The sequence below is a fragment of the Raphanus sativus genome, chromosome 6 (assembly GCF_000801105.2).
Source record: "Raphanus sativus cultivar WK10039 chromosome 6, ASM80110v3, whole genome shotgun sequence".
Lineage (NCBI taxonomy): Eukaryota > Viridiplantae > Streptophyta > Magnoliopsida > Brassicales > Brassicaceae > Raphanus > Raphanus sativus.
The window spans coordinates 20,578,691-20,594,331 of NC_079516.1; the positions used below are offsets into that span (position 1 = coordinate 20,578,691).

The window sequence follows — 15,641 nt, forward strand, 5'->3', positions numbered from 1 at the left end:
TCATGGATTTTTATTACTATATATATAAGTATACAATCCTGAATCCTCTCTGTCTTCTATCGATTACTTTAAATGTAATTTTAGAATATCAAAAAATAATAATTCCAAAATGAAAATATGTGAAATAATTCTATTATTATTATTAAACAATTTACTACTATGGTCTATAAAATAATTTTATTTTTAATCCAAAGAATATTCTTAAAGGTATTTATTATTAGTATCAAATAATTTAATTTTGATGAAATGTTAAACTTATTCATCAGGTAAAAAATGTATGTACATTCATACTGTTGTTTTTGTGAAAATCTTATGAAAAAATAAAGGTACTTTTACAGAATTTACCAAAAATATGAAAAAGCTATTTTCAATGTGTGTGTGAAAATATGGATTTTTAATCTTCAATTAGTTTTTAGACTTTGTAATAAGAATTGGATTTAAAACATTTTGTTAATAAAAAGTTCTTTTGGTCATCAAGACTGATAAATGCTTGTATTTTAGAAAATTGGAATTCCAATATTAAGAAATATAATTTATTTTCATTTGAACATATTAGCAACAATAAGTTTATAGAAATATAATTTATTTTTATTTTTACATATTTATAATATAATGTTAAAATATTCTTTATTAACTTATTGAATAGTAAGTTTTTAATTTCATCACCAGACTGCCTGTATTCGTAATTTCCTTGTCTTATGTGTGGGATGAATTAACTTATGTGTACACATGTTTGCATGTGTACGTAGATAGTGATGTGGGACATGAAATCATTAATAAACTTATGTTTTTTTTTTTTTTTATTAATCTGGGGATATCCCGGGTCTATGGAAGGGCCCAGACTAATCCCCAAGGAGAGGTGCAGCCCACGGATAGACCCTCTCTTCGGATATGCAAATGGGCCCTAAAACATAAGCCTATATCCGTGTTGGTGTCCAGAAATCATGACTTAGTTCCCTCCAGCAGGGTTCGAACTCACAACCTAGATGCAGGAAAGAACCCGTCTTTACTATTAGGCCATGATGTTCTCGACTAATAAACTTATGTTGGTCTACTTTATCAAAAAAAAAACTTATGTTGGTCTCTATAATTGCTCAAGCCAAACATGGTGAGGCGTGACGCCCCATATGATCTGTTGGCTATCCAATATGTTTTCTTTTTGGGACCATGGTTATCCAATATGTTTAAATAACATTATCGTAAGCTGATGAAAATTTTATAAAATAGTGAAAATTAATTATATACCAAGCTAGTGAACCGAATGATCTCGATTGTTATGCTATAATATTACTCTGTTTTTTTGGTAAACATGTGAAAATTTACCGTAAAATAGAATGGAGAATACAGCTATGAACAAACAAAAAATATATTACTTTATATTTGGAGTAAGAGTATCTCCCACCTCATTCCAAAACCCACTGCAAAAATATTTTGCAGTAAAATTATCTCCAACTCAACTTCAAAACTCATTCCAAATATGGAGTAAACCAAGAGAATATTACTCTCACAGACACATTCTGTGTTTCCAATTACTCAAAAAGACACATTAGACTTTGAGAGCACTTTCATCTACTGAATTGACCAATCTATCCTTAAACTAAGTATGTACGTGTTCTGTTACGTCTTGTGACCAGACAATTTCTATTTAAAAAAAAAAAAACCAAAAGTCCATTAATAACTTTTGATACGCAACTTTCTTTTCCTCCAAAAATATCTAAATTCCTAAATCGACAAATCTCCCTTCTCACAAACTCTCCTCTCTCTCACAAACGTGTCTTAACGAGCTCTAATCACTTTATCTCTTTTCTCGATCCAGAATAGAATCTGGGAAAATCGCTCACCTCTTACAAGCTTTCAATAATTGATACCACCAGTTTCTAGAATCTCACAAGAAAAAAAAATCCAATCTATCGAAATCGTTCGGCAGTGTGGTTTACAGACAATCTCTGACATGGATGACGTGGTGGTGGATGCCGTGATGGTGGATGATATGTTGGTAGATGTGGATACAAATGTGAAAGACGTAAGAAGGAAGAAGTGGTGGTGGATGCCGTGATAGTGGATGCTATGGTAGTGAATGTGGATACATAGATGGAAGATGTGAGAAAGAGGAGGTGGTGGTAGATGCCTTGATTGTGGATGTTGTGGCGGTGGATGTAAACATTGAGATGGAAGCCGTGAGGAAGAGAAAGTGGTCGTAGATGTTGTGGTGGTGGATGTTGTGGTGGTGGATGGAGATACAGAGGTAGAAGACGTAAGGAGGATGAAGTGGTGGTGGATACCGTGTTGGTGGATGTTGTGGTGGTGGATGGTGGATAGAAGACGTGAGGAGGAGATGGTGTGGTGGTGGGTTTTATAGACAATCTCAACATTCAAGGTTTATTTTTTTTTATTTCAAAAGCACCTACACTCTTCTCACCTCACTAACTACGACTTCCGTCACTCTCTCATCGATATTCCATTGATCTTCATCCTTGGATACGCCGTTATACTCTATGAGTAAAAGATTCAAACTTTTCAAAACCCCATGCCTCTGTATCAAATACTTTGTTTCGTAAGAATTTTTTGGAGCACAGATATTGAAAAGACTTGGGTTTTGTTAAATCTTCGTCGAACATGCTTTGTGACGGACCCAAATTATCGAGAGATCCTATTTGACAATAACAATTATTTGCTCTGTTTTATCTCTGATCTACCGGAGGTAATTACTTCAGAGTGGTGGAAATGGCTCTGTTTCTCTTCTCTTCTCCACCAATTTCTTTGTCCACATATACGGCGTCCACAAATGGGCTATCCATATAATTGTTGTTCATAGCGTTTATGTCCAACCACAGTTTAGCTTGTCTCTGTACCCAATAAAACAACCAAAGTTATTTATTTACTTTAACATTAATTGCACCTAGTTACAAACCGGGAAAAAACGTAACCATTATTTATTAAGGCAACGAGAGAGAGAACAATGAGAGAACAATACACTTACGCTACTCAGGGGCAGGAATGGTCAAAAAAAAGGACAGCTGTTGGGATAAAGTGTCTCAAATTCATAATGTGTCTCTCCATGAGAAACAAAACCATAAAGTGCCTGTTTCCGTAAGTCTCTCGTAAACCAACTCATTACTCTAAAATGGAGTTGAACTTAAATAATTTATAAAATAGTCCTTCATATTTAAATATTTTTTGTTTTTAATAAAATATTATTATAAATAAGTATAACAATGTTATTTTACTATATATATTATAAAATTTACTGTTAATATTTATTAATTATATAAACAGCCATCTAATGAAATATTTTATGAAACAAAATATATAATATTAAACATAAAAGATTTGTAGTGAATAATTATAACAATTCTAATGAATAATTTAAGTTGATGTATTATTGTGTTTAAACAATGTAATGTAACTTTTAGTGTATTAAATGTTTTCCTTTAAATCTTGTTGAGTAATTTTAATTATATAATAAAATTTAATTATGGTTAATATTGTATTTAATAGACAAAATGAAAATAGACTGTTTTGCAAATAGTATAAATGAAATGTGATATTACTAATTTTAAACTAAATATAAAACATAAAATATTAAAAATATTCAATTTTAAAGTAGAAATGGAGCAATACATAAGAGAAAACACTATTCTATTTTAGAGTTACTTCATTTTGGAATAGAAAATAGAATAATACATTGAAGATGCTCTAATGTATTTTTTGGTTGTTCATAACTGCATTCTCCACTTTATTTTGTAGTAAAATTTTATAATGAGGTTGAAAATGCTCTGAGTTCTTAACAAAGTATTTAAGCTGTGTAGAAAAATTAGAAAACGAAAAATTAACAGAAAGGAGGAAAAAGTAGAAGAAAGAGAAACAATAGTTTCTCTGAACCAAGTCTGCGAAACCGTATTGAAGCCTATGTGGACAGATGTCGTGATATTTTTGATTTTTTCTGTAAAACATTAAAACTAAATTAAGTTATGTAATTAGCTTAAAAATATTATTTTACATTGTTGAAGACTTTAGATGAGATTTTTATATTGTTGAAAACTTTAGATGAGATTACAAACCGTTTTGACATGCCCTTAGTATAATAAGCCTATAATTAGGGGGTCAATTTGGGCTGGTCTCGTCCGGCCTGGCTCAAACCCGCTAAACCCGTAAATATTTGAGCCGGTTCTGGTCTGGTCTGGTCCGAAAATATTTTGGATCTATAATTCAAAATCCAGCCCAGTTTTTATAGGGTTATAAAGCTTTTCGGATTTTTTTAGCTTTTCGAGAATAATTTATCATTCTCATTTCTACTGTTTTAATACATATGAATTTTATAAAAAAATCCAGTTTTAATTTTTTAAAAAAATGAAGTGATTTTCAACTTTTCTTCTTTATCAAAAATATTTTACTTTTTCGTATGTTTTAAAAACATATTATAAACTAACCAAATTTAATAAGATTTAAATAATAAAATATAAATTTAAACTAAACATATAAGAGAACAAAATTTATGATAAACATGATCAAAATTTTCATACTTAGTATGTTGAAAAAACTATATTATAAAAGAAGAAGTTACATTTGCAAAATATAAATATGACATTTGTAATGATCAAACAATAAACAATAAGGTGCATTAACAACTTTTATACTTTTATTAGAGTTTGGATTAAAAATATTAAAATAATATATTAATACTAATAAAGGTTTTGATTGTAAGAATGATAATATTTAAAGTAAAATACAAAGTTTCTGTTTTCGGACCGGTCCTAGTTCAGACGGACTTAAACCCAATATATCCAAAGCTCAAATAGGCTTAACCGGAAAAACCCAATTTTGGGGGGTTTATAAACTAAGACCAAGTCCGATAATTTTTAGGGTCAGACGGGTTCGAGCTGCAAACTTCAGCTCCAATTGACATGTCTACCTATAATGATTATGTCCAAGTCTAACCTTTGAGCATCTGCATTGATGAAGGTTCTAAATTAAAGTATTTCGTAGTACTATATATTCATGGTTGTAGATATGGGGAGTATATAAAAAATTTAGGAGCCTATATATCTAGAAAACTGATAAGGTTCCTTTGTTTTCTCTGTGAGATGATGACCGTTTGTTTTATGGGTTCTAAAGACAATTGTTTGACCCTTTTTGAAGTCTTAAACCTCTAATGTGACAGATTTATTTGGGTACTACCTGTTTTTAGAGTTTCTAAATTTAGCAAATCTAACAAAAGCATGTTAGAGAATGCATCATTGGTGATCTGTAAACTGCACATTTTTGTTCTTCGGTATTCCGAAAAACATTCATGCTTTCTTCTCATTTTCCATATTTGTCACCTTTGGTCTCTCTATTTAACCTATTTTATTGGTCTCCTCCACTTCATATGCACCCCTAAGTCCTTCATCTATTCAAAGATATTTCATTCATCAAGTCAAAACCACCTTTCAATCTTCCTCTGCCCTCCTCACCTGCGAAAGAACACCGTAGTTTTTCTTTCTCAAACTAAACCGGAGATTCCCTTCTGTACATCGGATTGTTGTAAGGAAAAAAAAGTGAAAGAAGACAAAAGATGGCCAAGGGAATGAGGTTTGTTCAAACATGGGGAGAGGTATCACCTAGGCTTATTGTATCTCACCAGAAACAACAACAGCAATTCTCAAACTTGCCAAAGCTTGAGACTATTGTTGAAGAAGGTTGCTGCGTTGATGGTTTTGCTGTTCGGGCCCCGAAAAGGATTGTGATCTTTCTTCCTATTGTACTCTCAATGATTTTGTACATGGTGTTGCACAAGAGTATCAAAGATTCTTGAATTAGCTTTGTCTTTTTTTTCTAATGTGTGATGGGGACAAGGAGAGAATGTTCTCAGATGATATATATATATATATATTTATAGAGAGATAGGAAATGTTGTTAATGACAATCTCTATCTGAATCTAGGTCGAGAGAGAGTTAAAATTGTATAAGACAGAAATAATGTATAAGTTCTATACGAGGTTTTAAGTTAAGATTCAATTTCTCCAGTAGAATATAAAATTAGTTCAACAAAATAAATTGCAGTTTTGATATGTTCGGATGTCTTCTTATCCTGACCTTGACAAGTCACGAGCCGAACAATTAGTCAGTTCATTGTGTATAGATCAGAGAACCATCCTCATATCATAAAAATTGTCCTACACTACACAGAAAAAAATGAAGATCTTTGTATCTTTCTTGGACATGGTGAACCTTCTTTGTGCCCGAGGTAGCTCGCATCCTTGTCTCAGACGTAACTGCATCTATATTATGGGTTATAAGTTATAACTTTGGTGTTTATGACATCACCACCAGATCTTGCAGTATCTTTTACACTAAGGTTTACAGCAAAGATGGTTTACTAGAATGTGTACTATTAAGGTCTGAGTTCCCTTACTGGCGTCACACCCTTTCTCTAGATTCTTAATCAATATGTCTGGGTTATCTTTACCAACTATGTGTTTTTTTCCTTCTACATCTGTTTAATAATAATTTCTATTTATGTTTTGTTTCAGATTATAGCTAACACCAATTCATGTCTAACAAGTTATAGGAAATAATAACAAGTTTAGTCTTATATATTTGGACTATCATTAAATAAAACTGACTAGCTTCTACCAAATAGAAAATTAGAAACCAATTATTTGTGTTCTTTTGAAAATCTAGCATATGCATAAAATTTCCAGTGGTGTCAACAAATCCTTTTACTGTATATATAAAATTACCATAAGAATATTAATCCATCATATCCTGAATTTTCTCGTTAGCATCCTGGACCGGACCTCGGGTCTGGTAGTGTAATTTACTTCTTTTTGTTTTTATGGAAATGTTTTTCAACTTGGGTAAAAAAAAATGGCTGGATCCGCCCCTTCTCAGCCGAGTCGGGAAGCCCCTTCCTTGTCTGCAAAAGTATCCTCGTAAGCATTTCTTTTGTCTTTGTGTATACAAAGTGGTTATTTTGTACGATTAGGTACTAACAAATTAACTACACGCTGCAGAGACACAACAACAACTTAGTTCGGTGGTGCTCGTCTATGCCAATCTCGTAAATGTTACTAGACTACATGCTTAAACTCGCAGGTTCAGGCAATGATTCTTCAGATGGTCGCATATCCATAAGGAAAAACTCACGTTCGAAGCAAAAACACATCGTGATTAACGACCTGGCACTGGTGAGTGAAGTCCGTAATCACTTCAAAGTTGGTATCTCGGGAGACTCGACCAGTGACATGCGTCAAAATCGTCAAAATCCTCATTAGTTGCCAATAAACACCGTCAAAATCCTTGAACGTGATTCCTCCTCCTTTGCCCACAGGTTCTGTGATCCAAAACATTGCGATGACATCTTATCTCAACCTAGAGGGTGAAGATTATATTGGGTACTGGCTGTCAAGCTCTATGGCTCTAAGATTAAGCTTTTTAGGCGCTCATGCAAACCTACGTGGATTGATGTGAACTACATGCCTCCGTCTATATACACAGCCTCCAGTCTGGAGTATTCTAAGATGGATGAAAGTTTCTACATTCCACCTCCTGGAGGAGATTACTTGTACTCCTTGGGTCCCAACTCCACGGAAGATGATCGTCCCGAGTTCATTGGCTTGTGAACTGAAGATTTAATCAAGCATTTTAATGAGAAACACTTGGAAGTAAATACGCTAACCAAGACAGTCCACTTCTTGGAGGCACCTTCAGGTAAACAATTCATCGTCAAATGGTATGTATATCTCTACTTTCTCTTCTTTTTTTTCTTGGTCCATAATATATTCGGACTAGCGATCCAAACAAACATTGAAGTTTTTCTACCAACGGTACGTCCGGCTAGTTGTTAGCACAAAAAGTTGGTTTCATCGTGTTCCTAGTTAGATTTCAACTGTTAACAACGGTACATTGGTCTAGTTTTATCACACGAAAACACAAAAAAACTACTTCGTTTTCTTGTTTTAATACTAGACCTGGATTATTATTATTATTTTGATATGAGTTTCCCATATATTTCCAGGTTTTTCTATGATAAATAGAAGATTTGCCAAGGTTTTGAAGCAAGTCACAAGCAGAACAGTGGAGTTCATGGTGTTTTTAGCAGAGGATCATCCTCTAGAAAAGAAGATAAAACAGTTATTCTACACACTTAACATTGGATATCTGTGTATCTTTCTTGAACATGGTGAACCTTTGTGTGTTCGAGCTAGCTCGCATCCTGGTCTCAGAGCTAATTGCATCTATTTTTTGGGATACAACTTTGGAATTTACGATATCACCACCGTCCACCGACCGTTGCAATTTGTTTTTCGCCGAGGAAGATATATTGAATTTTACTAAGTTCCCTTACTGGCCTCATTCCTGATCAATATGGTTTGTTTGATTGGTATATGTACGAGCTCTGTGTTTTGTTTCTAAATTATATTCTATACTTAATGTTTCGTTCAACTGTTTTGCCTTTTTCATATGCATAAAATTGTCCCGTCGTAACAAAATTTTATATAAATCTGTTAATGGCCCTTCTTCTTTAATTAAAAACTTCTGTATTTCCGAAGGATAAGTATGTCCTTGTGTATACTGGCAAAAGATGACTCTTCCACGCAATGCTGGCGGCTTAGGTTTTCGAGAGATAGAACAATTTAATGATGCTCTGCTTGCAAAGTTAGCGTGGCGAATCCTCAAGACTCCCGACTCTCTCCTGGCTCAAACTTTGCTGGGTAAATACTGTCATTCAACCCCCTTCCTTGCCTCACACGCACCAAGCAACTCCTCCCATGGCTGGAGAGGGATCTTGGCAGGTAGAGAAGTGCTTCTGAAAGGCTTAGGCTGGGTGGTGGGATCGGGTAATAGCATCAACATTTGGTCAGAACCTTGGTTATCAACGCTGCATCCCTTATCGCCAATGGGTCCTCTGACAGAACGTAACAGAGATATGGTTGTTTCGGATCTCATTAATGCTCAGTACGCAGACTGAATGTGGAAGCTATAAGACAACATCTACCTCAGTATGAGGATCTGATTCGAGCCATACCCCTAAGCCAATACTCGATGCAAGATGAGCTAGTATGGCTGCCTGATAAAACGGGTACTTACACAACTAAGACTGGCTATGCTCTCTGTAAGATCAACGTCGAGGATACTGATATCAATTTCAACTGGAAGAAGCTTATATGGGGAGTCAAAACCACACCAAAGCTCAAACACTTTCTCTGGAAAGTAAAAAATAAAGCTATTCCAGTGGGGGAGAACTTACTCAGAAGAGGAATTGAAGTGGAAGGGCGCTGTAAAAGATGTGGAATTCTTGAAACAGACAGACATTTATTCTCCCAGTGCCCCTTTGCCATCCGAGTGTGGAACTTGATCCTTGCCGTACTGAAACCGAACCCAAACTCTATCTCTACACCAGCCTCTTTGCTTACTGCTTGTCACCGCATGATAAACCTCCCCCCATCTGGATTGAGCTCCACTGATCTCTTCCCATGGGTTCTATGGTATCTTTGGATAGCAAGAAACAAACTGGTGTTTGAAAATTTGATTTTGTCTGAGCAGGAGGTGGCCACTCTAGCAATCAAAGAAGCGCGAACCTGGCAAGCAGCTCAAGCTGTAGTAACAAAGCCAACCCTAGTACCGGCCTCAACTAGAATACCACGAGCCTGTGGAAGCTTACAAACCGTGGAATGTTTCGTTGATGCTGCTTGGAACACAACCACAAGAGGAGGAGGCTTCGGTTGCATCTTCAAGGATCCTGTCAACAAGCGTACCTATCACCAAAAGTCTGCAAATCGCTGCTTTGTCGGCTCTGCCTTTATAGCAGAAGCTATAGCGATTAAAACTGCTTTCTCTGAGGCAGTCACTCTGGGATTACGAACGCTGATCATTCGGTCAGATTCACTGTCCCTCATCTCCACCATCACAAGCAAGAAGAAATCCATCGAAGCACAGGGTGTCCTCTTTGACATAGAGCACCTATGTTCTTTCTTTCATTCTGTCTCTTTCTATTTTGTACCAAGGCTAAACAATACTGAAGCTGATGCTTTAGCTAAAATCAGCCTGTTGAACCTTGTTAACTCTGTTTGAGTTTTTATTCTATTAATATAATGAAGGTTTGTTAAAAAAAAAAAAAGTATGTCCTTGTAAGTTTCAATTAGTCTTAGTCTGGTTATGCCTACTGGACCTAATTTAACAGAAGCAATCTATACTATACTAAAAGGGGAATACCCTCAAATTCTAAGCTGTCCACGTCATTTAATTAAATCGACCAATGGGAGAGAGTCTTTTTGCCACGTCGGATGCATCACTCAAAATCAGTTGGGCTTTATTTCGTTTGGCCCATATTAGGTTTATCAGGTCACGTAGATGAAACGCTGCGTAATAGATTTCGCGACTCCAGACCTGGTGGCGACTTTGTCTGCGCGCTGACCTTCCATCTTCTTCCCCTGGCAAATCCTGTAACCGATTCATCACCTTAAAGTCCTCAATTAATCGAGCAGGCACGATCTAGATTCAATGCGACCTTTAAGGTTTCAGAGACGGTAGAGTTCGACTATAAATAGGTAAGCTATCCTTTTTCATAACATCATCACATTCGTTCTAGACTAATCAGTAAAATGGCTAACGTATCGGTCCTCTCCGCTCTGCAGGCTGGACACTCCTCTTCCACCGTCAAGTTCGCTTACTCCGCTTTTGTGAGGCCTGAAACGTCCGACCTGGTGGAGAGCTCATGGGCATCGACATGCTTTTAATCGTCTCTCAGGTTATGTAACTCTTATTATTTTATGATTTGTTTATTGTTTATAAAGATTTGAAGTTCATGTGTATTCATCGTCTCTGTTAATTCTCTGTTGCCTTGAATTTTGTCATACTATTTAATCCTGTTTGATGCTGTTTTTTTTTATATTCAGTCGACCATGATGCCGGTGACTGTGAATGTCAACCGCCTTGCGACGCACCAGCCTAACCTTGAAGCGGGATCGGTCTACTCTTTAGCTCCACGAACTCCAGTTACCTGCAGCGGTAAGGGTTTCTCGGTCAGATATGTTTGCTATATTTTTTAATTTGGTTTCATGTTCACCACCCTAACGTTGAGCTTTCCACATGGTTCAGCGAAACAGAGAGGGTTTGTCCTCAAGAAGATAGAATCATTGATGGTGTCATAACTGAGTTCTTATGTGCTCAACTTCCACCGCAGGTCAAACTCTAAGTTAGTCCCTTCCATTAAATAAAACGCTTCTCATGAACTCTCTTGAAGAAGCCAAGAGCAGAGAACTGGAAGCTGCATGCTTCTTCTTTCAACCTCACTGTCTTCTTTTGAATACATTGACCTGTTTGTGTTTTTGGGATGTATTTTCAACAGTCATTCGTGAATCCAAGCTGTGAGCCTATGTCTTTACTACTTTGTGTAGTTTTTTTATTTTATCTTTTTTGTCTCAACCAGTTTTTCATGTTTTTTTTTAGCTTTCCAGCAAAAGTATGTTGTAAAGTTTTCTCCTTTTTGCCAAATAAAATTTAATGAAGGTCTTTTAAATATTCAAAAGCAATCAACGCTTTGAGAACATTCCTTTGGGTTCTCTTTTAGGTACTTACATAGATGATCATAGTTGGATCTGAGTTTCTTAGTAAACTGAATATTCACTTTCATAAAGTGATTAAAAATAGTTGATTCCAACTTTGTTTAGTTTAGTTCTACTGACTTTCAGAGTACAAACCAGCTTCAGATACTAGAAAAGTATTAAATCTGAATTAGTTAGATTTAGTATTCTAATATTTGTTTATAGTGCTTTGTCTTAATCTTTCTTTTTAAACCTGTAGGACTACTATCAAGCTTTCAGATTGAACCCACTTAATCCATTTTCAGGGCATAAGATATGATGTCATTGGGAGACTTAAATCCTACAAGCATGTTTGGAGCAGTGGTTTCAGATATGGATTAAGGTATGTTCATGTCTCCTCTCTTTTGCTTTTACAAAAAGTGTTACTACTTGAGAGAGACGAGATTGATCTAATATGTTTTTAGAAATAATGTTCAGAAGGTATGTTAAAGACCATATGTATGAATCAATAGTGTCACATTGTTAAATGAAAATGTCAAGCGTTTGTAATGGAAGTTTTATATAGTTTGTGATGATTAGTTTTCTATATTCAGACAGTTATGCAAATTATTTTAAAAGATGTCAACTAAAATCTTATTAGTAGTTCCGTATTTGTTCCTATTTTGTTGCTTTAATCAATTTTCAATACATAATATTAAATCCACCGGAAAGGTGGGAGTATACAATATTATTTTTGATTTGTATCGATTACATGATTTGATTTTTGATTGCATTGTATATGGAAAATTGTTCTGTCTATTATTATTGTTTGTTTCTGATGGCTGTGGGTATTGGGTTATGCAGGGTATTCAGGAAGGAGAAGAAAACTTGAGTTATATTTAGTTATGTAGAGCATCATGTTTCACAGTGCCTTGAACAAGACATGAACCAAGATCGCTTGGTCTCATGGAGCCAACATAGCGAAACTGATAAAGAGGAAAGAAGGCTGATCATCAGCAGGACACAAGGATCGATGACAATATGGCGACGCTGGTGACTTCCACCCTACAGGTAAAAGCGTTGTGAAGTGCTTTCCAGACAAACAATTTAACTTTTGGTGCTGCTTTGATGTTCCAGACGTCCTTATACCAGTTGGTTTGATGATTCTGAGAAGTTAGGGACTCTTGATCTTTGCATTCCAGCGCAGAAAGATACCCAGATTTAGTGCTATAATCTCCTGATGGAATCTTAAGCCACACCCGTCTGTCCGGAGCCCCGACCAAGCTTGGTTTGATGAGTCTGATACTCTGTTACTCTGTTGGCAATACTCTTCAATCGAAGCAAACTCAACATAGGCAAATTCACAGAAACTGCCATGGCGTCCTATAGCCATTGTAACATTAACAACTTGGCCAGCTTATTTGAAGAAGCTCCTCGCTGGAGGAAAACAATAGTAAAATCAATGGAAAACTTTCAAAAAAATAACCAAAGGTGTGTGTGTGTGTGTGTTTTTTTTTTATAACCAAAGGTGTGTTATAGTTGCATATCTAATCTTTAACAATTGGTATACGAGATTTCAACGTTTCAAAAGAAAGAGTTCCAACGTACTAAGTGTGGTTCCAATGTTTTCTGGAAATGGTGACATGTATTGTTTGTTGTTCTAAAAGTATTGTCTTTATTAAGTTTATTGAAAATAATTCTTTTTTTTGGCATCTATTGAAAATAATTTATAGCTTCAAAATCTAAAGATTATTGAAACATATTTATTGGTCATAAAATTTGCAGATTTCAATATTCAAAATACTTACACATTTATGAAAATATATATATATATATATGTATATGAAAGTAAGGTTATTAACCTATTCTTTAAATAATAACTTAAAATTAAATCAGATGATGTATAAAAAATATATTATATACATAAAACAATTAAAAATAAAAACTTAATAAATATATAGTATGTGAACTCTTAAAAGAGTTTAAACATGATTATTAAAAGATTAATAGAAACTGTGACTATGTTTACATATAAATTATTGATATTCCAAACAAAAAAATTATCTTTCAAAATATTTCACTCTAAATTTTCCAAATATTATATCAAAACAAATAAATTATATAATATAAACAAAAAGATATAATGATATAATGATGACAAAAAGATATAATATAAACAAAAAAATTAATTTATTTTAAAACTTAAGGTTTAATTTATACTCCTTCCAATTCCAAAACAGTAAAATTTCTATAACTTAATAATTTTAGGGTTTTCATATTTATTTAATTTACAAATATGTCCTTTTGAGATTTATATATTTTGATGTATGTTTTATGTAAAAATATGAAGAACATATGATTTCACGGTATTCTATATCGTTCCTATTCGATTATATGGGGTATACAATAAATGCAAATGCATTTTAAGTGTAAAATGAAAAATAACATCGAACATTTAAAAATATTAAGAAAAACTAAATATATACTTTACTGTGAATAGAAAACAAAATATAAAATATAATGATTATATTTATATAATATTTTTATACATTAATTTTTAATTTATATTTATATTACGAACATATATTTACATAAGTTTTTTCAAAAAAATTATCTTATTGAAATTTGTTATATTTTATGTTAGCTCAACTCGGAACTGCATGGTGAAGTTTTTGACTTTTTTCTAACTTATAGTGATTATAAATTTCTCAAATATATATTTGGATTTTTCACACATATTAAAAGTATTTTAAATTTTGATTATAATTATTTTATTTCTACTTCACCAAATATATATACTAGATCTAACGGTATATATAAACTAATAAAAGATAATTTAAAAAGCATAAGCCGCGCGTAGCGCGGCGAAAAGATCTAGTGTCGGTAAAGTTCTTTTGATTCTGTTACTTGTAAATTAAAAAATAATTGGATCTGGTCGTAGTGGTTGGTGTCTTTATCTAATTCCCTTTGGACAAGTGTTCCGTGTTCGATTCTTTGTTGGTACTCCAGTCTCTCTCTCGCCATGTCTGATGTTGTTGTTGTTATTGAATAAATAATAATATTACCAGATTGGATCTGGTGCTAGTGGTTGGTGTCTTTATCTAAGACCCTTGACACCGCTGTTCGATCCTTTGCTGGTACTCCAGTCTCTCTCTCTCTCTACTCCATGTCTGATGTTGTTGTTGTTGTTCCATGTTGCCTAAAAAATGAGGTAATCTAAATTACCTTAATTTTGCGGATTATATTTAGGGTTTAGTGGGAGATTATTACAACACATCAAAATTAAAATTCTGTTATTCATAGATAGGTTATGAAGTTCTGATTTCAAACGACAACACATCAAAATGGCTAATCCAAAAAATAATACCATAACACATGAAAAATGAGTTACAAATTCTGAAAACTAGAAGCATAAGAATCATTTTATTGATAATCTCTCACTATTAACGCTGACTTCCAGCTTCTACAGAATCATTCCACATACAAATTTTTTTAATAGGAGTATTGATGAGAGGAAAAAAAGGAAAGGAAGTAGAAATTTAAGTTGGTACTTTTTCAATCAAAGCTCGAGTGATGGGAATGTTGTGGAGGATTGACATTGAAAGTTCTTTTCCTCGTAAACTAAGATTCTAAGTTACATTTTTTTGACGTCAAACCATGTATTATTAATTTAAGTCAAAAAGCTTTGCCTCTGGGGCTAACCAAACCGGAATCAAAGATTCTAAGGTCTTGATTGGTAGAGCTGGCGATAAAGCAAGTTCGATATATTATAGAAGCAATATGATGTAGTTCAATATGTTCTCATTAAACTATTTAATAAGCCGATTGGAAGAACAGTAGCATCATGTTATTTGAAACTATTATAAAAATTAGTATAAAATATTTTTTTTTGACAATAATATTGCTAGTCGCCTAAGAGACCACCAGTTCAGATAGCTAAAGCGAAGGTAGAGAATCAACATATAACATAGATGAAGGTGAACTATATAATATACTTATTTTAAAATAATATATATTTATATATCGAATATATTTCTAATATATATTAATATATAAAATTAAGAAACTATATATTTTATTTATTTTATTTAATAATATCAAAATTATGTTTATATCCAAAATAGTTTTATGTAT

The 15,641-nt window shown here is 33.7% G+C and overlaps 1 protein-coding gene and 1 long non-coding RNA gene across 4 annotated transcripts; both read left to right on the forward strand.

Annotated features, from left to right (window-relative positions):
* The first annotated feature begins 8,566 nt into the window (after nt 1-8,566).
* LOC108808085 (uncharacterized) lies at nt 8,567-10,056 on the forward strand. Its single transcript, XM_018580284.1, has 2 exons — nt 8,567-8,822; nt 8,942-10,056. The coding sequence occupies exons 1-2, from the start codon at nt 8,567-8,569 to the stop codon at nt 10,054-10,056; spliced, it is 1,371 nt and encodes a 456-aa protein (XP_018435786.1).
* Nucleotides 10,057-10,224: 168 nt separating this feature from the next.
* Nucleotides 10,225-13,131, forward strand: LOC130496182 (uncharacterized). 3 transcript variants are annotated; one of them, XR_008935251.1, is made up of 7 exons: nt 10,225-10,532; nt 10,620-10,732; nt 10,881-10,992; nt 11,083-11,167; nt 11,788-11,910; nt 12,372-12,578; nt 12,645-13,131. It is a non-coding gene; the product is annotated as an uncharacterized LOC130496182 (long non-coding RNA). The 3 variants fall into 3 exon arrangements; XR_008935252.1 differs by having other exon boundaries at nt 12,682-13,131; XR_008935250.1 differs by lacking the exons at nt 11,788-11,910; nt 12,372-12,578; nt 12,645-13,131 and having other exon boundaries at nt 10,239-10,532; nt 11,083-11,759.
* Nucleotides 13,132-15,641: the final 2,510 nt, after the last annotated feature.

What these genes read in the sequence shown, in the direction of transcription:
- LOC108808085 (XM_018580284.1), top strand. Translation starts at nt 8,567, where the DNA reads ATGACTCTTCCACGCAATGCTGGCGGCTTAGGTTTTCGAGAGATAGAA. An exon ending in AGGCTGGGTGGTGGGATCGG is followed by an intron (nt 8,823 to 8,941) that starts GTAATAGCATCA and finishes ATTAATGCTCAG; the next exon opens with TACGCAGACTGAATGTGGAA.